General features: G+C 44.8%; 1 protein-coding gene across 1 annotated transcript in view; it reads right to left on the bottom strand.

The window, feature by feature from the left end:
* Positions 1–24,675, bottom strand: part of PIGL (phosphatidylinositol glycan anchor biosynthesis class L) — a 102,121-nt gene that overhangs the window by 25,608 nt on the left and 51,838 nt on the right. The window contains exon 3 of the mRNA XM_003262618.4: positions 2,724–2,814. Coding sequence (XP_003262666.1) covers positions 2,724–2,814 — 91 coding nt within the window. The remainder of the gene's footprint in view (positions 1–2,723; positions 2,815–24,675) is intronic.

Raw genomic sequence — 24,675 nt, 5'->3', positions numbered from 1 at the left:
AGGGAGTTGGATGTTGCAGTGAGCTGAGATCGTGCCACTGCACTCCAGCCTGGTGACAGAGTGAGACTCCGTCTCACAGAAAAAAAAAAAAAAAAAAAAAGATGAGAGTATCCTACAGCAGGAGCAATTTGGAAGACCAGTAGTTCTCATGCACTGAAGTAGGGGAGGACAGAGAGTATTTAGGGACTGGGAAGGCACTAGCATGGAAAATGAGGTGCCAGGGAGTACTTCAGGCTGGCCCTGACAAACTCCAACCTCAGCTCTGTCTACATATCGAGGCTGTGGAGGCTCTGAGAACCTCCAACTGTGTGGGCTGAAGAGGAAGAGTAAGAGAACCAAGGCAAGCCCCAGTCAGCATGGCTAGGCATTATTCCGAAGCCCATGGATCTAACATTACCGCTTTCATGCTCAGATCCTCTGGGAAGGGTAAGCAGGGAGTGTGGGGCCTGCAAGCTGCTGGTGACCATTTTTCCAGCCAGGTAAAGGAATAAAACCAACATGCAGAGCAAGAGGGAGATGAGTCCTGGTAGGGTCAGGGTACCTGAGGCCCATCTGTAGCTTAGCTTTTAGGTGACTCAGGGTGAGCAAGTTAGGTGCCTGTTTTGGCCTGTGTGTACTAAATTTCAGTTGTATTTCTGTCATTAGAGAACAAAAACAGTCCAATGAATATCTCAATGAAAATCTGCTCTCAGGGCCTGGTGCAGTGGCTCACATCTGTAATCCCAGTGCTTTGGGAGGCCAATGAGGGAGGATAGCTTGAGCCCAGGAGATGGAGACCAGCCTGGCCAACACAGCAAGATCCTGTCTCTAAAAAAAAAAAAAAAATTAGGCCAGGCGTGGTGACTCACGTCTGTAATCCCAGCACTTTGGGAGGCCGAGGTGGGTGGATCATGAGGTCAGGAGATGGAGACCATCCTAGCTAACATAGGGAAACCCTGTCTCTATTAAAAATACAAAAAATTAGCTGGGTGTGGTGGTGGGCACCTATAGTCCCAGCTACTCGGGAGGCTGAGGCAGGAGAATGGCGTGAACCCGGGAGGCGAAGCTTGCAATGAGTGGAGATCGCACCACTGCACTCCAGCCTGGGCAACAAAGCGAGACTCTGTCTCAAAAAAAAAAAAAAAAAAAAAAATTAAAAATTGGCTGGGTGTGGTAGCTCATGCCTGTAATCCCAGTACTTGGGAGGCCGAGGCGGGCGGATCACGAGGTCAGGAGTTTGAGACCAGCCTGACCAACATGGTGAAACTCCATCTCTACTAAAAACACAAAAATTAGCCTAGCATGGTGGCACACGTCTGTAGTCCCAGCTACTCAGGAGGCTGAGGCAGGAGAATCACTTGAACCCAGGAGGCGGAGGTTACAGTGAGCCAAGATCCCGCCATTGCACTCCAGCCTGGGTGATGGAGGGAGACTCTGTCTCAGAAAAAAAAAAGAAAAAAAAATTAGCTGGACATGATGGCATGTGCCTATAGTCCTAGCTACTTGGGAGGCTGAGGCAGTCACTGCACTCCAGCTTGGGCAACAGAGGGAGAACCTGTGTCTTAAAAAAAAAAATTAAAGAAAAAAAAGCCTAATATGTTTCTCTGCCAGCAGGATTCATGTTTTAATGAGAATTTAAACAAAACTTAAGCCAAATGGTGAGGCTTTAAATGTGAAATTTTAGGTATTATCTCATGAAGGATTATTATATATTTTTTGAGTGGTAGACAGTAAGCCTCCTTGGCAGCTTTAAAATTGACTATGGGATAAGCAGTCCTGCTGATCCTAGAAGAGCTGAGACTGGTGTTGCTAGGCTTATCCACCTTTGCAGTAAATACAAATCTCTGCTATTGCTCTAATTGCATCCAAAATTTTCTTCCTTAGTGGGTATGAATGCATTCTCATGTTTTTTTGGAATGAAGAAATCAACGCTTAAAAATCCTGGCTTCACCACCACTTGCTTACCTTGGCCAAGCTGCTTGGCCTCTGCAAAACCTCAGTTTCTTCAATGTAAACTGAGAATTTTACTTTTTTTTTTTTTCTGAGACAGAGTCTCACTCTGCCGCCCAGGCTGGAGTGCAGTAACATGATCTTTGCGTATTGCAACCTCTGCCTCCCAAGTTCAAGTGATTCTCGAGCCTCAGCCTCCCAAGTAGCTGGGATACAGGCACATGCCACCACACCTGGCTAATTTTTGTATTTTTAATAGAGATGGGGTTTCACCATGCTGGCCAGGCTGGTCTGGAACTCCTAACTTCAGGTGATCCGTCCAACTCGGCCTCCCGATGTGCTGCGATTACAGGCATGAGCCACCACACCCAGCCACAAATTTTACTTTTAAAGTTAAAATGATACTCTGTGAAAATGCTTGGTAAAAGGTGAGGTGAAGTTCTGTATAAATGAGAATCATTGGGCAGGCTCTGGGGGACCTGAATTTTTAGATGGCAGGACAAAGGTGGGGGCTTGAGAGTCTTAAGGACGACACAGTTTAGAAAAAACTTCTGCCTCTATCTGAGCACTGATAATTTAGTTATTCAGTCTCACACAAGATCGTAAAGAGATCAAAAGGTGTGTTTGTTCTTCAGTAGGTTTAACAGTGAGCATTGGAAGTTCTGGCCTCCTTAGAGAGTGGCCCTGGAGAAGGACTGGAAGTGGGAGGGTGGCCACAGGAAAAATTATAGAAACCGCCTGTTGTGAATGGGACCAAGACCTCAGGCTTTCCATTCAGGGAGCTGCCCCCTTACCAGATTGATGCCATTCACTTCTATGTGCTGGAGGAGGACTCTGGCCACGTGCTCTGTGTCCCACTGCATGCCTGGGTCATCTGGGAAATCCCTACAAGGGAGAAGCACAACTTGAACACCTTTTCTAATCAGGCACAACCTTCTCCCTAAGCTCCAGTAGGTGCATGCCCAGTTTTATGATAATTACATTGGGGGTAAGGGGTCCCTGCCCTTAAGCTTCAGCAGATTTCAGTTAAGGTGAGATTTACAAACATGAAACAACTAGAAATTAATGCACAATTCCACACAACACACTTTTGGAGCTTTATGCTTGTTGCTGAGGGTAAGAAACAACATCAATGAGACGAGGCTCTGTCCACAAGTTGGGGAGACAAATGTGTTAAAAATGAACTTGAGCACGAGGCATGATGATATGCACTTTATGAGAATATTAGTAATAGTACTTTAATAAAAAGTACAAAGGTATGTTACTTCATTAACCTCATGAACATCTTTTGACAGAGGTTTTTTTGTTTTTTTTTTTTTTGAGATGGAGTCTCCCTCTGTCACCCAGGCTGGAGTGCAATGGTGAGATCTCGGCTCACTACAACCTTTGCCTCCTGGGTTCCTACCTCAGCCTCCTGAGTAGCGGGGATTACAGTCACCCACCACCATGCCCAGCTAATTTTTGTATTTTTAGTAGAGATGGGGTTTTGCCATGTTGGCCAGCCTGGTCTCAAACTCCTGACCTCAGGTGATTGGCCCAACCTCGGCCTCCCAAAGTGCTGGAATTACTGCTCTGTCGCCTAGGCTGGAGTACAGTGGCACAATCTCAGCTCACTGCAACCTCCACCTCCTGGGTTCAAGCAATTCTCCCACCTCAGTCTCCTGAGTAGCTGGGATTACAGGCATGTGCCACCACACCCAGCTAATTTTTGTATTTATTTATTTATTTATTTTCCCGAGACAGAGTCTCGCTCTGTTGCCCAGGCTGGAATGTAATGGCATGATCTCAGCTCACTGTAACCTCCGTCTCCTGGGTTCGAATGGTTCTCCTGCTCAGCCTCCCAAGTAGCTGGGATTACAGGCACCCACCACCACACCCAGCTAATTTTTGTATTTTTAGTAGAGACAGGGTTTCACCAAGTTGGCCAGCCTGGTCTTGAACTCCTGACCTCAGGTGATCTGCCCGCCTCAGCCTCCCAAAGTGCTGGGATTATAGGCGTGAGCCACTGCGCCTGGCCTTTGACAGAGCCTTTACCGATGAAGTTAAGTAGCTTGTTTGCAAGGCTGTTATAGTTAGATTTTGAATGCAGGTTTTTGCCTGCAAAGCCAAAATGCTTTAGCACTAGCGAGCTGGCTACATCCCCCCTCCATCAGGACTGGGACTTGCTGCATGTCAGGTACAAAGGTCTTTACCAGAATAAATGGCAACTTATCTGTGTCTCCACCTGGCCACACCACAGGCCTATCTCCTTCTCCAACCTGCTGACATCCTTCCTGTCTCTTTTTTGTGCTTTGATCTATGGTGTCACCTGATATGAGACTAAGGCCTCACCTTATCCCCCTTTTTTGAAAATATTATTCATAATCTTATAAACTGATACCTATCTCTCTTTGGGTCAGGTCCTACAGCAACACCCATAATGCTACTGGGAGGACATGGGCTCTGCTCCCTAGCAGGCAGGCTGTTATCACCTCCCTATGGACAAAGGTCATTAACTGGCCCCCTTTCGGACTTTGGGCAAAGGAGAGTCACTGGAGGTTCTTCAGCACGAAAACAACATGAGCTTCAGCAATAAATAATGTAATTGTTTCCTTTGCTTCAGCTGGTTCATCTGCCAACCGCTTATGGCAGTGGTCCCCAAACTTTTTGGCACCAGGGACCAGTTTCATGGAGGATAGTTTTTCCATGGACAGGGGTGGGGGTCATTAGATTCTCATAGGGGCGTGCAACCTAGATCCCTCGCACGTGGAGTTCAAAATAAGGTTTGCAGTCCTATGAGAATCTAATTCTGCCGCTGATCTGACAGGAGGCAGAGCTCAGGCAGTAATGCTTGCTTGCCCGTCACTCACCTCCTGCTGTGCTGCCTGGTTCCCAACAGGCCACGGACCTGTACTGGTCTGCGGCCTGGGGGTTGGGGACCTCTGCTTTAGAGTGTTTTCTGCAGAGGGCAGCTTTGTACTTTTCAAAGCCCTATCCCGTCGGCCACTCTACCTGGTTCTCATAGTGCTCTTGCAGTGAGCAGGACAGACAGCTCAGCAGGTGGGGGACAGGATCAGGAGAAAGGGATAAAGTGGGATCAGGACAAAGTCCAGTTTTGTTTCCTGGAAATGGAGCTGAATATAGTGTGTAAAACATAAGCCCCTGAGCTCAGGCAGCTGAAGAAGAAATAGACAATGGGAACAGAAAAAATGTCTTGGAATGACAACAGCTACATACATACTCCTGGCTGAGAGGTCCACATAAATGTATCAAAGCATCATTTTGGAGAGGGAATACACCAGTAACATCATATGGAACTTTAGCACACGAGAGAAAGGATAAGAGGATAGTTGGCTAAGCCTACTAATTCTCTGTTGTTCTGAGGTTCTAACGTGCTGAAAGATAAACCTCAAAGAGGGGGAAGTTCATGGCTGCCTTCCATTTATCTTCAGAGAACTGGGATCTGCTCTTTTGAGGGGCGATGCAGGAACAAGTGTTGCTCCATGCCTTTCTTTCGGTGGCTCCACCCAGTCATTGTGGTGAGGCCAATCATTTAGGGAGGGACTTTGGACTGTAAATATCTGCTCTGTGATGTGACAAATCTGATAAAGCATCACTACTTTTATGATCAAGTCCAAACTCCTCTTGGTCAGACGTTCAAGTTTTCCCCAATCTATCTCCTATTTTGATTCACTTCCTTTCTCATTATTTGAAAGAGTCAATGAGATAACAGAGGTCAGAAAGTATTTAAGAGTACTTAAATGCGCCCGGCCCCCAGTCCTTCTTTCTTACAGTCCCTTGCAGAGTTCTTTGATGGCCACTTCTACGAGTGGTTGATGATTTCAAAGTGGGGTAGGCACCGCAGGAGATGTGTAAGATGACTCATTGAGGTAAAGCAATGAATCACCAGGACTTCTATTTACCTGTTTTTCTGTTTAAATTTATATTTTGTAGCTATTTTATAAGGCATCATATACCAACGGGGTTTAAACATGTACACAATTTGAGTAAATAAGTACATAAATATGGAGGTGCAAGCTCAAATGTTGTTTCTTGCCATTAGGGGAGTGTGATAAAAATGTTTGGAGATCACTAGTCTAATCTACTCACTCTTCATTTTTCATTTTTTCTCGTGAATATTTTATTATATTTATTTATTTTTGAAACACAGTTTCGCTCTTGTTGCCTAGGCTGGAGTGCAATGGCACCATCCTGGCTCACTGCAACCTCTGCCTCCCCGGTTCAAGTGATTCTCTTGCCTCAGCCTCCCAAGTATCTGGGATTACAGGCATGCGCCACCATGCCCAGCTAATTTTGTAATTTTAGTAGAGACAGGGTTTCACCATATTGGCCAGGCTGGTCTCAAACTCCTGACCTCGTGATCCACCCACCTTGGCCTCCCAAAGTGCTGGGATTTCAGACGTGAGCCACCACACCCGGCTGATATTTTATTTTTTTGAGACAGAGTCTTGCTCTGTCACCCAGGCTGGAATGCGATGGTACAATCACAGCTCACTGGAGCCTTGACCTCCAGGCTCAAGTGATCCTCCCACCTCAGCCTCCCAAGTAGCTGAGATTACAGGTGTGAGCCACCAAGCCCAGCTAATAACTCAGTGATTTTTAGTACATGTATGGAATCTCTACATTTTATTTTACTAGTATTTTATATATATCTTTTTTTTTTTTTTTTTGAGACGGAGTCTTGCTCTGTCACCTAGGTTGGAGTGCAGTGGCACGATCTCAGCTCACTGCAACCTCCGCCTCCTGGGTTCAAGCGATTCTCCTGCCTCAGCCTGTCAGTAACTGGGATTATAGGCATGCGCCACCATGCCCTGCTAGTTTTTGTATTTTTCAGTACAGACAGGGTTTCACCATGTTGGCCAGGCTGGTCTAGAACTCCTGACCTCAGATGATCCGCCCGCCTCAGCCTCCCAAAGTGCTGGGATTACAGGCTACATATATTTAATTCTTGACTCTCCAACCTGTCGTAAGTCCCCTGATGGACGGATGTTACATGAGCCATTCATCAGTCAAGGTCTAGCCAAGAAAATGGAGACCACCAGGTATTTCAGAAGGAATTTAATATAGAGACCTATTTACCCACTGTATGGGAAGAGCTGAGAGGCCAAACAGGGAACAGTGAAACAACACAGAGACTGGCAACAGCAGAAGGGCACCACCGCCCCTAAGATGGGACACCAGAGCCATGGAAGGGGAGCAGTGGTGGGAACTAGATGTCAGGAGAACTAGCTAGATGTCAGGGAAAATACCAACCTGCTGATGGACATGCCACTTAGGGTGGAGGATGGGGGAAATACCTGGTTCTTCCCTCTGCTACCTCCTAGTCATCCATCATTGCCATCTACTGGTCAAACCCCTCCAGAAGCCAATGGACATGGGAGCCTGGAAACTGTAGTTTCCATTGGAATAGAGCAAAGGCATAAGATAGAGGCGATGTCTTACTCACAGCAGGTTTTCAATGGATATTTACTTTCAATTGCTGCTCTATCTTGGCCCTAAACCTTCAAAGGACGGCAGCAGTCTGGCCACCTGCCTCTGACTGTCTAAGAGTTTTCCAGCTTTATGGAAAAGCAATAACCTGCCAGGTGCTTGATTATAGAGGGCAGCGGGGAGAACCGTACTAGGGGACATGGGGACACCACAGGGCAATCAGGATTCAAGGCTCAGGGAAGGGAGACATGGCAAGGGTTAATAGCCAGCTTCACCCCAGAAACTCAAGGACAGAGTACTGTCCATGATTACAGTGGTCCAGTGTCATGAGCAGGCAATGTGCTGTGGCAGAGAGAACACGGGGTAGGATGACACAGAACCCGAATTCTAGCTCCCCTGCTTTCCATGTGACCTGGCAGGAGCTGCATCATCAGTAAAGATAAAATAATTCTGGGATGCACCTAATGACCGCCTGAGAGTCCTTCCAACTCTTAAGTCTAGGACTGTGTCATAAGCAAATGATTGATCTCACCCACTATCAGGGGGTGGAGCCACTAAAAGAAAGGCATGGAGCAACACCTGTTCCTGTGAGCCTTTCTCCAAGTGAGCTTCCCTCACAGAGTAAAGACACTGGTAACAGGTATGACACAGATAACCTCCCAAAAGCCAGAGACCAGATCTCTCATTGGGCAAGGCCAAATTCTTTACAACACACCTTCTTGCATTTAGAAACCTTCACTGAACTCCTCTACCAACTATAGCTTAGACTATCCCACTTCGTACCTGATTTGAATAGTATTCTATTATTTTCTGTTGTTTTGTGTGTCTCTTTAGCTAAAGTAAGACTAGGCCTGTGCCTTATTCTTCTATTTCTTAGGTGGTACATGGTACAACTCAAGTCAATGAACAATTTTTTTAAAATAAATAAACAATAAGTAATTGTGCTTCTACCCTATGTAAGGAAGTGTGTTAGGGGGTTTAATAAGCACTAGTTGCTTGACAGAAGTACTCTGTATTTGGATGAACCAAAGGCAATTATACCAGCCACTGGGGGCTGATGCATGTAAGCAAGATGTTTGAAAGATTTTTTTTTTTTTGAGACGGAGTCTGCTTCTGTCGCCCAGGCTGGAGTGCAGTGGCGTGATCTCGGCTCACTGCAACCTCCACCTCCTGGCTTCACGCCATTCTCCTGCCTCAGCCTCCTGAGTAGCTGGGACTACAGGCGCCCGCCACCATGCCTGGCTAAGTTTGTTTTTGTATTTTTAGTAGAGACGGGGTTTCACCGTGTTAGCCAGGATGGTCTCGATCTCCTGACCTTGTGATCCACCCACCTCGGCCTTCCAAAGTGCTGGGATTACAGGAGTGAGCCACTGCGCCCGGCCGAAAGATTGCAATTTTATAAAACAGATTAGGGTTAAAAAGTGTATACATTGGGCAAAAGGGCAAAATATCCTAATGGGGCCCCTTCCCCTCAATACAGGAAAATACAAAATTTGATGCTGGGAAATTTCAAACAGATAAATGTAGAAAAAACTCCTTTTAGACTAACTATCTGAGTTATTCTTTGCCTAAAGTTCAACCCTAATCAGCTCAAGGCCTGGGTCCAAGTATTGTTTCTGTCTTCTCTAATAGAGTAACAATTCTACCCTAGATAAACATGTTGTAAGTCAGTTTTTGGATGCTTCCTTAAGAGACAGTTGGTGAACGATAGTTGCCCCAGTTTTCTTTGTCTGGTCCCTCTTCCTGATAACTAGAACAGGAGAAGCCCTCTTGGTCTGTGAAGTAATCTTAGGTATGAAGCCAGACAGAGCAGAGTAATGAAAGAGGAGGAAACCAAGCTGCAAGGACTCTGGGGAGTGAGCCATCACACAGTCCCAGATAGCACCCCTCCTCCTGCCACAGTTATTGTGGGTCATCTGCTATTTGCAGCAAAGCCAAATTCTCATTTATAGATGCCATAATTTTTTAAAGCCTCCCTATCATCAGTTATTTAGGTTGTTTCTAATTTTTTAGTATTGTAAAAAGGTTGTAATGAGCATCCTTATCCATAACTCTGTATGCCTCTCTCAATATTTCTTTGTGATAAAATCATAAATGTAACTTCTGAGTCAATGGTGAAATGAAAAGCACATGTGTGGATCTCTCTTGTAAGAACTCTGCTATGAAGAGTAGATGGAAAGTGTGTTAACTTGCAAGGGGTACAGCAACAAAGGAGTGGTTTTTTTTTTTTAAAGAGAAAGATTTGTACATTTTATAGGCTGAAACGAAAAACTAATTAAGTACAATTTATATTAAGAGCTCCATTCCAGCTGGGCACGTTGGCTCATGCCTGTAATCCCAGCACTTTAGGAGGCTGAGGCGGGTGGATCACCTGACATCAGGAATTTGAGACCCGCCTGGCCAACACGGTGAAGCACATCTCTACTAAAAATCAAAAAATTAGCTGGGTGTGGTGGTGTGTGCCTGTAATCCCAGCTACTCAGGAGGCTGAGGCAGGAAAATCGCTTGAACCTGGGAGGTGGACGTTGCAGTGAGCCGAGATCATGTCACTGTACTCCAGCCTGGGTGACAGAGCAAGGCTCCATCTCAAAAAAAAAAAAAAAAAAAAAAAGAGCTCCATTACTTTGAAAAATCTAAGGTGTTTTAATATTATCTACTTTTTAATCCTTTTTTAATTTTATAGCCATGGGTCTTGCTATGTTGCCCAGGCTGGTCTTAAACTCCTGGTATCAAGCGATCCTCCTGCCTCAGCCCTATTTTCTTTTTCGAGATTGAGTCTCACTTTCTTGCCCAGGCTGGAGTACAGTGGCACGATCTCAGCTCACTGCTACCTCCGCTTCCCAGGCTCAAGTGATTCTTCTGCTTCAGCCTCCCGAGTAGCTGGGATTACAGGCACCCGCCATCATGCCCGGCTAATTTTTGTACTTTTGTAGAGACGGGGTTTCACCATGTTGGCCAGGCTGGTCTCGCCTCAGCCTCCAAAGTGCTGGGATTACAGGCGCGAGCCACCACGCCCAGCCCCATATAATTTGCTTCTTTCCACAGTTGGAAAGAACTGGCTAAAAGAGATTTACTTAGTACACGTGGACTTATACAAGCACTAACGGGGCTGAGAATATAAAAGAATGCACATATGGTAAAGACCACAATTTTATCTTGTTAACTGACTCTCCTCCTTGGAAATTACTTGTATGTAATTCAAAATCAATTTGAAAGCAGAAGTCAAGCCTTAAAGAGTAGTCAAGCTTTACACTTAAAGAATATCTGGGGGCTACGTGTGGTGGCTCACACCTGTAATCTCAGCACTCTGGGAGGCCAAAGTGGGAGGATCACTTGAGCACAGGAGTTCAAGACCAGCCTGGGCAACATAGTGAGACCCTGTCTCTACAAATTAAAAAAAAAATTAGCTGAGAGTGGTGGCATGCGTGTGGTCCCAGCTACTCGGGAGGCTGAGGCAGGAGAATCACTTGAACCCAAGAGGCGGAGGTTGCAGTGAGCAACTGCATTCCAGACTGGGCAACAGAGCGAGACTCCATCTCAAAAAAGAAAAAAAGAAAAAAAAAAAGAAGGCCGGGTGCTGTAGCTCACGCCTGTAATCCCAGCACTTTGGGAGGCCAAGGTGGGCGGATCACCTGAGGTCGAGAGTTTGAGACCAGCCTGACCAACATGGAGAAACCCCGTCTCTACTAAAAATACAAAATTAGCTGGGCTTGGTGGTGGGCGCCTGTAATCCCAGCTACTTGGGAGGGTGAGGCAGGAGAATCGCTTTAACCCAGGAGGTGGAGGTTGCAGTGAGACAAGATCGTGCCACTGCACTCAGGCCTGGACAACAAGAGTGAAACTCTGTCTTAAAAAAAAAAAGAAAAGAAAAGTCTGGCATTGCCCTCCCTATGTGACGTAGGCATGAACCAGGCAATGGATTTGCTCCAGCAAAAGACAGGTATTCTGGCGCAATTCCCTTGCTACTTATGACTTTTCAAATCCAGATCTTTGCAGCTCTACAGGGAATGGTCATAAAGTTACTGAACTTAAAGTTCCTAGAAACTTCCTTTCATTTTAAGCAAGGTCCTTTGTGACTTTTATTGCAATTTTAATCAAAGAGTATGGAAATTTCTCGGATGCTGATGTGCGTGGGTAAGTTTGCAAAGATGTAAAGCTGAGTTAAGTCTGCCTAAAACAGATGGATATGGAGGACTGAAGCCAAGTTTCCAGCCAGGTTTTATCCAAGTAAAGGAGAGATGACAAATCTGAAGAATGGAGCTGGATGAGATAGCATCATATACTGCTGGTGCAGGACGAAGATAACTAGAGATTGCATCAGGCAGTTGCTGAATCCTCCTTTGTTGACATACTGCTCTCCTTTCAGAATTCCAGTCCATAGGGTTTATCTCACCTGGCCCTCTCAGCTCAGAAATGATAAAAGGCAAGCTGTGAAATATCTGGTAAGGTTGTACCTTGCACCTAAACCTTCGAATACAGAGACCTGTGGTCTTTGCACTCCATCACTTTACATCTCAAATCAGAATTCCAGCCCATACAGTTTATCTCACCTGACCTTCTCAGCTCAGAAATGATAAAAGACAAGCTCTGAAATATCTGGTAAGGTTGTACCTTGCACCTAGACCTTTGAATATGGAGACCTGTGGTCTTTGCACTCCATCACTTTACATCTCAAATCAGTCAGGTGGTGTTTCTTGATAAGAAGCCAGCAAAAGAGAACTGAGAATAAAAGGCAAAACTTTCAAGATGGTTCACAGAGGAAATCTGAGGACTGCTTAAAACATTAAAGAGACCTATTAAAGAATTTTTAGCTAGGTGTGGTGGCTCACGCCTATAATCCCAGCACTTTGGGTGGCCGAGGCGGGCAGATCACCTGAGGTCAGGAGTTTGAGGCCAGCCTGACCAACATGGAGAAACTCCGTCTCTACTAAAAATACAAAATTAGCCGGGCACAGTGGCACGTGCCTGTAATCCCAGCTACTCGGGAGGCTGAGGCAGGAGGATTGCTTGAACCTAGGAGGTGGAGGTTGCGGGGAGCCAAGATCACGCCATTGCACTCCAGCCTGGGCAACAAGAGCGAAACTCCGTTTCAAAAAAAAGAAAGAAAAGAGAAAAAAGAATAGTAGTAATAGGCTGGACGCAGTGGCTCACGCCTGTAATCCCAGCACTTTGGGAGGCCGAGGCAGGTGGATCACGAGGTCAGGAGTTCGAGACCAGCCTGGCCAACACGGAGAAACACCGTCTCTACTAAAAATACAAAAATTAGCCGGGCGTGGTGGCAGGCACCTGTAATCCCAGCTACTCGGCAGGCTGAGGCAGGAGAATAGCCTCAACCCGTGAGGTGGGGGCTGCAGTGAGCCGAGACTGAGCCACTGCACTCCAGCCTGGGCAACAAGAGCGAGACTTCATCTCAGAAAAAAAGAAAGAAAAAAAGAAAACAGGCAATTTAGAAAAGAAGAAATGCAAACTGCCAACATATATTCCTTCTGCTTCTCAGAAAGAATCAAATAAATGCAAAATTAAAGCAAGATGTCTGTGTTGGAGAAAGACACAGAGAAAGGGGCACTGTTATGTACTGCTGGTATGAGTTTAAATTGCTACATTTCAAGAAGGTAACTTGCCTATATGTGAATATCTGTGCCCTTTGACCCTGTGTTTCTAGAAATATAACCTAAGGAAATAATTAGAGAAGCCTAAAGGCCAACGTCAGCTCAGGCAGAGAGATATCACTTTCACCGCAATTGGAGTGGAAAGAGGTCGGCAGTTCCGTTGCTCTGCACCAGGGAGCAATTTCTCTAACTTCCTGAATTGTGGCTTATGAAATATGCTAAAGATAACACAAGAGTTTTTTTGGGCATGTTCAGAGTAAGAGCAAAGAAAGCACAGATACACCCACGGTAAGGAATGTCAACGTATAACAGGACAAAAAAACCTAGTCACTAAACTTTAATTTTGCTTCTGACTTCTCAGTCAAAAAGAATGAGGCTCAGACGAAAGAGGAACAGAAATATATTTAGAGGAATTGAATTTTGAAAACAAAAATAAGTCTGTGAGAGAACTTCTTAAAGGGCTCTGAATGTATTCAAGTCTCAGCTCCCCTAGGAAGAAGGCTTAGTATGTACTTTATTGGGGACTGTGACCCCAGGAGCAGAAGCCACTGACAGATGGAGAAGGCAGGGAAGCAGGGATGCTCTACTGATGTGGTCTTACTTATGGGCACTGGCTGTGTGATCCCACAGGACTGTCTGAAAGTTGTAAGAAAATCATCTTACAACTGTCCATCTTCCCAGGAAGATAAAGAAGGAAGTATTTATCTCCATAGGCTGTTAGCTCTCTAATCTTTCAGAGTTGAGCCCGCCTGGGGACCCCAGGGCAATGGCAAGTCCTGAGGCAGACAGCAGGAGGAGCAGTGTGGGCCTGAGGCGAGGGGCTGTGAGCTGGAACCAGCCTGAGGCTTCTCGGTGCCTGCACAGCCATGGCTGGAGAAAGGCATCTGGATGGGTCCCCAGGACCCACACCACCAGAGCGGGGCTCCGAGAGAATGAAATCATTGTACATTTAAGTGATCTGGACTAAGCACACACTATGTGCCAAACAGAGGGCTGAGTTTTAGGGATATAAACATGAATACAAGTCATGGTCCCTTCCCTTAGGAAGCTTAGGGCCAATGAGGCAGAGGTTTGGGCTGCTGCAGGATGAGCAGTTTGCTGAGGGAAGGAGAGATGGACAGGGGAAGAGGTGAGGAATCCAGGCAGGTTCAGGGTACTATCAGTCAGTGACTATTGAAGCACATGAGGCACCTCATGAATATGATGGCATTGTGCGTCTGGCTCTGAGGAGGAAGAGACTACTATTTTGGAAGCTAAGAACACAACAGAAGAAGCCAACTCTTGCCAGTCTTTAAGTGTGACACGTACAAGCCCGACGACTCCTTCCCTGGGGTGTATTTAGCAAACACAGTGTTAATACCTCTGGAAAAGGCCCCAAACTCTAAGTCCCGCCCTAGACCTTAATGTTCAGGAAACAAGCCAGGCTGAAAGAATTCATTAAAATAACGTTGTTTTTTTTTCGCCCACTGGCTGAATATCCTCAAACAGTGACCTTTCCTACACATTCTAATGAGTCACACTGGCCGGCACATTTTAGTCGGGAGAGTCATGGAAACGCTTTGTGAAAATCTGTGGGGTTGTGGGTCCCTTCAGTCACCAGGTGCTGGTGAGGGAAGCCCCCCTTCCTTCCTCTCCCCAGCTAAGCAAGCCCAGGGGCCCAGGTCTTCCTCCCCCAGACCTAGCCCTACACGGAGTGGGAGACTTTGCAGCCTCCGCTGCTGGAACTCAAGCAAGGTTGGGTAACAGCTTATCTCTGAAAACCGAGTCCCACTTTTGCACACTGCACTCTGAACTTTAATACAGACGGAGGCGGCTCACACGCCCTTATTTGGTCTTGTGGCTTGTACAGCGCAAGCCAGAAGGTTCAGCCACCCCTCCACCCACCTCTGGCCCATCTCTAAACTCGATTATTTCGTTTGTCATCCAAAGCGAGCAAAGGTTAGTAGAGTTCAGAGCTAAGATTAAGGCTAGCCAAGGACGTGGAAGCCTAACCTGGGACTGCCAATATCGCCCCCCAAGGGCCACTGTGGGAGGCAGCAACTGTCTCCTGGTCTGAGGGCCTGGCACTAGCGTGGCTGCTCCAACTACAGGAGTGTGAAGAAATGAAGTCTAAGCTGCAGGGAGGTTGCAGCAGGGTCCAACAACTTCTGGCGGATGTCTCTGCACCGCCAAGGACTAACCTAAGCCATACACAGAGAAAAGAAATAGGGGAAAAGATGAGTAAGAGAAGGAAAAGGCGATCCGAGAAAAAGAAAAAGGACTGAAAAAAGAGGTATATAAAGATCAATGCACTTTTATTAAGTATCTGCTGTGATAAGGACCTCATTTCTAAGCAGCTTAGGAGCCCAGACAGACCAAATGCCCTAAGAGAGCCTTTTCCACATACGGCTTGAAGCCCCCAAATCTAACCATAAAATGGATTTTTTTTTTTTTTTTTTTTGGAGACGGAGTCTCACTCTGTTGCCCAGGCTGGAGTGCAGTGGCGCAACCTCTGCCGCCTGGGTTCAGGCGATTCTCCTGCCTCAGCCTCCCCAGTAGCTGGGATTACAGGCACCTGCCACTGCGCCTGGATAATTTTTGTAGTTTTAGTAGAGATGGGGTTTCACCATCTTGGCCAGGCTGGTCTTGAATTCCTGACCTCGTGATCCACCTGCCTTGGCCTCCCAAAGTGCTGGGATTACAGGCATGAACCACCGCACCCAGCCTGGATTTTTCCTTTCTCACAGGACATAAAAAGGATTAGCAAATCATGAGTGCTAGGTATTATACTGAAATCAGTTACCTGTGTTCTCCTTCCCAGAAAGATGCATTTCATATTATTGCAACAAATAAAGTACAAGGAGGCTGAGGCTGGCGGATCACCTGAGGTCAGAAGTTAGACACCATCCTGGCCAATATGGTGAAACCCCATCTCTACTAAAAATACAAAAATTAGCTGGGCATGGTGATGTGCGACTGTAATCCCAGCTACTCGGTAGGCTGAGGCAGGAGAATTGCTTGAACCCGGGAGGCACAAGTTGCAGTGAGCCAAGATCATGCCATTGCACTCCAACCTGGGTGACAGAGTGAGAATCTGTCTAAAAAAAAAAAAAAATTTATTTTGGTAGACATGGGTTCTCACCATGTTGCCCAGCCTTGTCTTGTACTCCTGGGCTCAAGTGATGCTCCTGCTTCAGCCTCCCAAAGTGCTGGGACTGAGCCACTGCACCTGGCCAGAGATATCTTTTGAAGTAGACATTGCTTGCTATTACTGGCTGCTGGACCCATAATGGGGGCTGAGTCCTATGACCAGCCTGGACATCTTTCCCAGCTTCTTGAGAGGTGCCAGCATCACATCAGGATATATGTATGAGCTGCATTCTGCACTGACTCTTTCACCAACTTAATGAGCACTCTGGATTCCTTGAGATCATTCTTAAAAAGAGTTTGAGGATACCTTCCTTCCATATGATTAATGCTGATTCATTAGCCAGAGAATGCAGGAGTTAGAAAGGACTTTAGGAATCATTTAAGTAGTCCTGTTAGCCTTAGAAAGAGTAATTCTAGGGGTATTTTGTGAAATCAACACTGACTATGTTTGGAAAATGATTCCTTTGTCAAGGTGTTTGGGTATGGGTGTTTAGGGTATGTAAAATTAGATATTTTACATAATAGTAGTAACTAGACTGGTGAAAAAAAAACCAGACCAATTATTTACCTCTAATTCAGCATTCCATTGTGCTCTCTCTCTCCTATAACTTAGGCTTTTCTAAGTTGTAAAGAACAAGAATATGGAATCTTTCTACCTCCCTCCTGCATGTTCACTCTGAGATGCTGGCTATGGTGGGCAAGAAGGAGGCTAAGCCAAGGGATGCCCAGCCATTCCTCTCACACCCAGAAAAAGGGAGGGCTTTCAGGGGACTGTGGGCAGGCAAAGCTGGGGGAAATTTGGGATATGTGCTAATTCCCAGGAAGACCCTGTCTGGTGATGCTTAGATAGCTTCTGCAGGGTGAATTATTCTCGAAAGGCAGTGGTCTCCAGATCAGGGCAATCCACCATTATGGTGAGTTACAGTCCTGATCTGCTGATCAACACCCTCTTAGCAGTGCCCCCATGGACAGCTGTCGTCCCCCTTCCATTGTCTGGGGGCAGTAGCAGAATGCCTGAGGATGGGTCTTACAGGTTGCATTGCTCTTGCTCCCCTTTGGCTTACCTGCTTCTTGTCAGATGGGAGCTGTACCAGTGGGCACCCCACCTGTGTACCAGAGCTCCTGCTTCTGCAGGAGACTGAGGCCAGTATTTCCCCCTTGTCATGGAAGATTCTATCACAGGTCCCCTTATTCTTTCTCCTTTAGCCAGTCTCATAAAAATTTGCCAATATCAGTATTCAATTCCTTCTAAAATTAATATTTCTTAGATGTAGGCAAGGAATTAAGCATTAAATACTGCAGCAGAAAATATACACGCCTACCAGGCTAGGGATTTATAGGGAAAATATACAAGAGAGATCCAGATCACTTCAAAATTATTTCCAAGTGGGTTGATGCTATTTGATGTGGTTACTTAAGAGTGTAGACAAAAGATACACTTGCAGTGCTGGCCAGAAGATAGCCTTAGTTATTACGAATGTTGCATCTGGCTTTGCAGAGAGCAAATGCCTAGACACATTCTCAGGGATGGGATGGGATTTGTTAAACAATCTCTTGCATCCAGTCTCTGAAACATAAAAGCCGTTGATATTCTTTTAGAGCAGGTAAAAAATGCTTGGACTTTTCTTAGAAAAGGGAGAACATTTCTAGAATTAGCATCTAAAACATGTCAAAATTTAGCTTGCAAAAATGAGTTCAAAATGAACTACTGTTCTACAGCAATGTTTTCCAATTGAGGTCCACAAATCCCTGAGAGTCTGTGGCTAAATTCTCAGGGGTCTATGCATTCCTAGAAAAATTTTTTACTTAAATAATAATCTGAAACATTTCATGATTATTTCCTTGACAACTTCAAATGAATGTATGTTCATGTGATTTTAGTGCTTATATTTATACATGTGAAAGCACAAGAGTCTTCTCAAAGTAACTGAGGTTTTTTCCTTTTAAAAACACCTAGTGAGCCAGGCATGGTGGCTCATGCCTGTAATCCCAGCACCTTGGGAGGCCGAGGTGGGTGGATCACAAAGTCAGGAGTTCAAGACCAGCCTGGCCAAGATGGTGAAACCCCATCTCTACTAAAACTACAAAAATTAGCCAGGCGTAGTGGCAGGCACCTGTAATCCCAGCTACTCAGGAGGCTGAGGCAGAGAATTGGTTGAACCTGGGAGATGGAGGCTGCAGTGAGCCAAGATCGTGCCACTGCACTCTAGCCTGGGTGACAGAGCGAGACTCCATCTCAAAAAACAAAACAAAACAAAACACTCAGTGAACCCTAATGCCTAATGTAAATTATGGATTCCAGGTGATAACTATGTGTCAATGTGGGCTAATCAAGTGTAACAAATGTACCATTTGGGTTGGGGATGCTGATAACCAGATAGGCTGTGCATGCGTGGGGGCAAGGGCTATAACTTCTGCTCAATTTTGCTGTGAAGTTAAAACTGCTCTAAAAAATAAAGTCCGTTAGAAAGAAAAAAAAGTTATGCAAAAAATGACCCAATACTGTACGTAAGCTAAACATGAACAGAAAATTTAAATTAGAAGAAAAAAAAAGATCCATCCATCACCCAAAGTTAACCAATTCTGCTCCAAAGTATTGGGGGCTGAAAACCAGCTGACATTCTCCAGGCAATCAAGGCTAATCTATCTCCATCAACCCTCTTTCTCCAGTCTTATAGGACCCCTTAGCCTCTCTCAAGTAGAGTCAGTATGGACCCATGCAGGCACCATTTGGTGGGACCTGCCCCCAGGAGCAGATAAGGCCTAGAATTACCAACGTGAAAACATATTTTAGACCCAGTATCCAATGGACCACGGTGAACCTCAAGCATCTGTGTGTACATCAAGCTCCAGGCTCTTCCTCAGTGATGCATATGGTTTTCCATGTCCATGTGCCTGGGCTTCTGCCCTGATGTAGTTGTCTGTTCCTCTACTGATAATAAACCCAGCACAGTTGGTCAAGACCATAAGAGGGTCTGGCAAGATGACATGTCCAAGCCTAGTGACCTGAACCAGTTTTCTCTCCTAGATGCTGGCTATAGTCATCTAGCTCCAAACAAGGTCAACCCAGAATCACAGCAAGGCCCCCCTGCCTGATTCTGACCATCTTGTTAGCTAGAAACACTTGCTGCAATGGCTTACCCAATAGATTGGGCCTCCTTGGAAATAGATACTAGTCCACTTCAAGCCTGTACTCACCCCATTCCCAGGCTACTATAATCTGATGACTGACTCACTGGCGTGTGCTGTTGAGGTCCCTGTGCCTCTGATAGACACATCAGTCTGAGATATGACTATCTGGAGCAAGAGAAGGACAATGGGGACTGAGTTTAGGTACAGTAGGAAGAACTTAATAAAACTTTTATAGAAAATGAGAACACATGGACACAGGAAGGGGAACATCACACTCCGGGGACTGTTGTGGGGTGGGGGGAGGGGGGAGGGATAGCATTAGGAGATATACCTAATGCTAAATGAGGAGTTAATGGGTGCAGCACACCAACATGGCACATGGATACATATGTAACAACCCTGCACATTGTGCACATATACCCTAAAACTTAGGAAAAGTATAATAATTAAAAAAAAACCATAAATAAATAAATAAATAAATAAAAAGAAAATCTTCTCTTGGGAAGTATAATAAACAAATGTAAATGAAAATTTAAAAGTTAGAAATATACATAAATCTGTTCAAGGATAATGCTGAGCTTAAGACCATCCTAAGTGGGTCTCATTGGCCTTGCAGGCAAAATATCTCTTTATTATATGCATTCATTTAGAAGTCACAGTCCTTTGATGCCAACAAGTCTAATCTTATGCCTTACACTAAATCAACTGGCATCTAAAATATGTCAAAAATTAGGTTGTAAAAATGAATTTAAAGTGACCGGCTGCTCTGCCTATGGAGTTGCCATTCTTTCGTTTCCTTTGCTTAATAAACTTGCTTTCATTTTACTCTTTGGATTTGCCTTGAATTCTTTCTTGGGCAAGATCCAAGAACCCCCTTTGGGGTCTGGATTGGGACTTCTTCCTGGTAACATCTTCCAGGTGAACCCTGAAGGGACAATACTGAGGAAACCCTGGCCCAAAGGAAATAGACTGCAGCACCAATTGGCCAACTTTGGCTGTACCTGCTTATGATGCCCTAGAAACTGCATGCTTTCCTGGGCCTGTTCCTCCAAGCTCTACCCTGAAACCCATAATCCATTTAAGAAACTCGCAAATGGGCCGGGCGCGGTGGCTCATGCTTGTAATCCCAGCACTTTGGGAGGCCGAGGCGGGTGGATCACGAGGTCAGGAGATCGAGACCACGGTGAAACCCCGTCTCTACTAAAAATACAAAAAATTAGCCGGGCGTGGTGGCGGGCGCCTGTAGTCCCAGCTACTCGGAGAGGCTGAGGCAGGAGAATGGCGTGAACCCGGGAGGCGGAGCTTGCAGTGAGCCGAGATCGCGCCACTGCACTCCAGCCTGGGTGAGAGAGCGAGACTCCGTCTCAAAAAAAAAAAAAAAAAAGACACTTGCAAATGAAAAATCTTAACAACTACTGAATATTCTTCTGCCTGTCTGTGTATTTATATGTGTTGTGTGTGTGATATGAAAGCATTTTGATTAATTGGTTTAAAAACAATAGGTGCTTAAATCAAATATTGTCAGAAAAGTAAAAAGTATAAATGCCTTTTAGTTCATGAGACCTAAGTAATCTTTGATAAATAAAAACAGTTTTACATGCAAGGAAAGTGAAATGTGTTTTTGGTAAAAGATTATAAAAAGGCATGTGAATGTGGATTTTTTTTTTTTTTTTGCCTAGACTTAAGGGTTAAAGGATTGTTTTAGGTTAGATAGGAAAAAGTTGAAGTTTGAACTAGTTGTGGAAGGTTTGTGAAAAATTAATCTTGTAAAAGAAATTCTGTGTATGAACATATTAGCTAAAATTAAAGGGGTAATATTCAGTTTATCCATAAATTGAAGACTGGAATAAAAGCACAACAGATGAATCATTTAGTGGAGGTGATGCATTATGCAGTCACTAAATCCACACATCTGGGAGACCCTTTGGTTTTTTTCCTCCCTCTTATCTTTGACAACCAATTGGTCATCAAGCCTTAGAAACGCTACCTCTGTAGCAGCACTAGAAACTATCTCCTTCTCTCAATTTCCTCTGCCACGGCTTTTTTTTCTGGCTCTGATTTCTCACCTGACCATGCCCATTGGTTCCACTGCACCAAGTCTGGAGACCCCTTCCCAAGCTGCTCTCCACAGTGTTGTCAGAGAAATCTTTCTAAAATGAAAATCAGATCAATTTATTGCCCAGTTTGACGTACTTCAAAGCTCCTTATAGTTTTAAGACATTTCAATTCCATAACCTTCACCTGACACATGGTCTTTGTGATCTGGCATTTGCCTGGCTCCCTCACTTGATCTTCTGTCATATTCCCTCAGGCATGTGGACTCCAGCTATCTGGAAGAACTCATATGGAATGCACCTGACTAATTCCTACTCGTCTCTTAAAGCTCAGATCACAGGCAACCTGTCTCTAGTGTCTTTCCTAGCTCCTGCATCTGAGTCCATGGTACCTTTGTGTGCTGTCCTCACATCATTAGTCGGTTTGTTGGCTTTTACTAGACTGCAAGCTCCTTGAGGGCAAGGACTTGACTTGCCATTTTGTACTCCTAGGACCTGATATTTGAGATATAGCATATGCTCAAAAAATGAGTGCTAAATGAATAAACAAACACATTTCAAAGATTAATAAAGAAACAAAGTGAAACCCATGTTCCTCCCATGTCCTCTCAGAATCCTGTTTCATCCCGACTTCCACATGCACCTGGCTCAGTGGGGCACCAGTGTTTTGTAAATACCTCAATCACAACTACAGAGTGTGCATCAAACACTGAGAATCATAGATGACCAGGCAGATGACAAGAGTGGCTGAAGGTGACTGACCCAAGTGGCCAGGGAAGTAAGGAGGTAGGGGGACAGCTGGAGCCAGGGACTGTTACAGAAGCCAAGAGTGGTTTCTGGATTGGGGGAGTGCTCAACATTGGCCAGAGCTGCTGAGAGGTCCAGTAGGACTGGGACTGAAAAGCATCCTACTGATTTCACAAATAGGAAGTTACCAGTGACTCTGGAAAGAGGAGCTTCAATGGCAGCGAGAAGAAGGAGGACGATAAGCCAGAATTTCATGCACTGGGGAATTAATAACAGGATGTAAAGACAATGCATGTAGATAATACTTGGTAATGAAGGAAGAGAGAGAAGTAGGGCAGTAATGGGATGAGGAGGGTTAAGCAGAGGTTTTTGTTTACTTGTTTTTAATGATGAGAGAATCTTGAACAAACAAATATGGAAAGAACCCAAATAATACAATAGGAATAGAGGCAAATGAAAATTTCCAGGAAGGCATGCTATGGCTATAACAGATTACATGGCATAGGTCAGAACTATTCACAAAATGTCAATAATGAGGCTGTAAATAACAGATGTCCAGATGTAGTCCTGGCAGCTAGTTCTAGGAAACAGATTGCTGTTAACTATTCTAAGTTCTGGGAATTTATTTCATAGGTAAAGCAATGGAGTGGGTGGAAATTTGATATTCACAACTTGTTTCAGGCTAAGGATAAAAGGCAGAAATAAGCAAGCTCACAGTAGGGAAATAGTGACACTGACTTTCACAAAATGGGATAAAAAGCAATGGCTTTGGGGTTAGGGTTGCCAATAGCAGATGCCAATTAAAATTTGATTTTAAGCTGGGCATGGAGGCTCATACTTATAATCACAGCGCTTTGCGGGGGCCAAGGTGGGAAGATCGCTTGAGGCCAGGAGTTTGAAACCAGCCTGGGGGACAGAGGAAACTATGTCTCAAAAAATAATAAAAATAAAATAAAATAAAATTTGAATTTCAGATAAACAAGTGAATAATTTTTTAGTATAATTATGTTCTGGCCAGGCACAGTGGCTCACGCCTGTAATCCCAGCACTTTGGGAGGCCGAGACAGGCGGACCACGAGGTCAGGAGTTCGAGACCAGCCTGGCCAATATGGTGAAACCCCATCTCTACTAAAAATACAAAAATTAGCTGGGTGTGGTGGTGTGCGCCTGTAGTCCCAGTTACTCAGGAGGCTGAGGCAGAAGAATTGCTTGAACCCAGGAGGTGGAGGTTGCGGTGAGCCGAGATTGCGCCACTGCACTCCAGCGTGGGCGACAGAGCAAAACTCCATCTCAAAAAAAAAAAAAGTGTTCTATGTGAAATTTGGGACACACTTAACATTAAAAAATTATTGTTTATCTGAAACTAAAATTTAATTAGGCATTTTGTATTTTATCTGTAACCCTATTTAGGGTACATACCTATTTGCAGGACAATTATTCTGTTTATTGAATCACAAAATGCTAGTTGTGAAAAAACTTCAGAGATAATCTAACATAAGTCTCCTATTTGATGAAGAGAAGCCTGAGGGTCAGAGCATGAATGTGCCTGCCCGCTGTCACAAAAGGTGGAGCTGAGGACTGATCCTGGACTGCTTGAGGTTTCGACAGAAGAATAATTCCTAATTCTATTTTTGAGTCTAGCTTTAGGAGACATAATGAAGGTTGCTACAGAAGAATAATTCCTAATTCTATTTTTGAGTCTAGCTTTAGGAGACATAATGAAATTCCCTAAGATGCCTTAGAATCACAATAATTTTAATAGACTTTATTCAATAAAGAAATACATATATTCTATGACTTCTTTAGGAATTACTGAGGGAAAAGGTACATTGTTGAATTGAGCAGTCATTCATAATACATCCCAATTACAAAAAGGTTAATAACCTTTACACTGGAAATGAGTCCAAGGGAGGGATCATGACTACTTTTCCTTTTCTCTTTTTTTTTTTTGAGACAGAGTCTCGCTCTGTCGCGCAAGCTGGAATGCAGTTGCGCAATCTTGGCTCACTGCAACCTCCACCTCCCTGGGTTCAAGTGATTCTCCTCAGCCTCCCGAGTAGCTGGGATTACAGGCGCCCACCATCACACCCGGCTAATTTTTGTATTTTTAGTAGAGATGGGGTTTCACCATGTCGGCCAGGCTGGTCTCAAACTCCTGGCCTCAGGTGATCCGCCCACCTCAACCTCCTAAAGTGCTGGGATTACAGGCGTGAGCCACTGCGCCTGGCCTACTACTTAAATTTTCATGGGTAACGTCTAGCATATGCTTGTTGGTAGGAGGCTGACAATCATCTAATGAAAAAAATACTGCATAATTTTTTCTCAGGGTCTATTTAATAAATTTGAAATTAATTATGGGATCACAATTAATTTTTATTAATTTATAATTAATAATTTATAATTAATTGTGGGATCACAGAGGATCAGTCTAGGAAAACTGCAAAATTAGAACACGGGCAGGACAATGAACTAAATATGTTATAGTGGGAAGATTGGAGAATGACAGCGAGACTGGCATCCGATTAGAATTTTTTTTTTTTTTTTGACATGGAGTTTCGCTCTTGTCGCCCAGGTTGGAGTGCAGTGATGCAAGCTCAGCTCACTGCAACCTCTGCCTCCTGGGTTCAAGCAATTCTCCTGCCTCA

This window comes from Nomascus leucogenys, chromosome 19 (genome assembly GCF_006542625.1).
Source record: "Nomascus leucogenys isolate Asia chromosome 19, Asia_NLE_v1, whole genome shotgun sequence".
Lineage (NCBI taxonomy): Eukaryota > Metazoa > Chordata > Mammalia > Primates > Hylobatidae > Nomascus > Nomascus leucogenys.
This window is presented reverse-complemented; position numbering and strand designations above follow the sequence as displayed.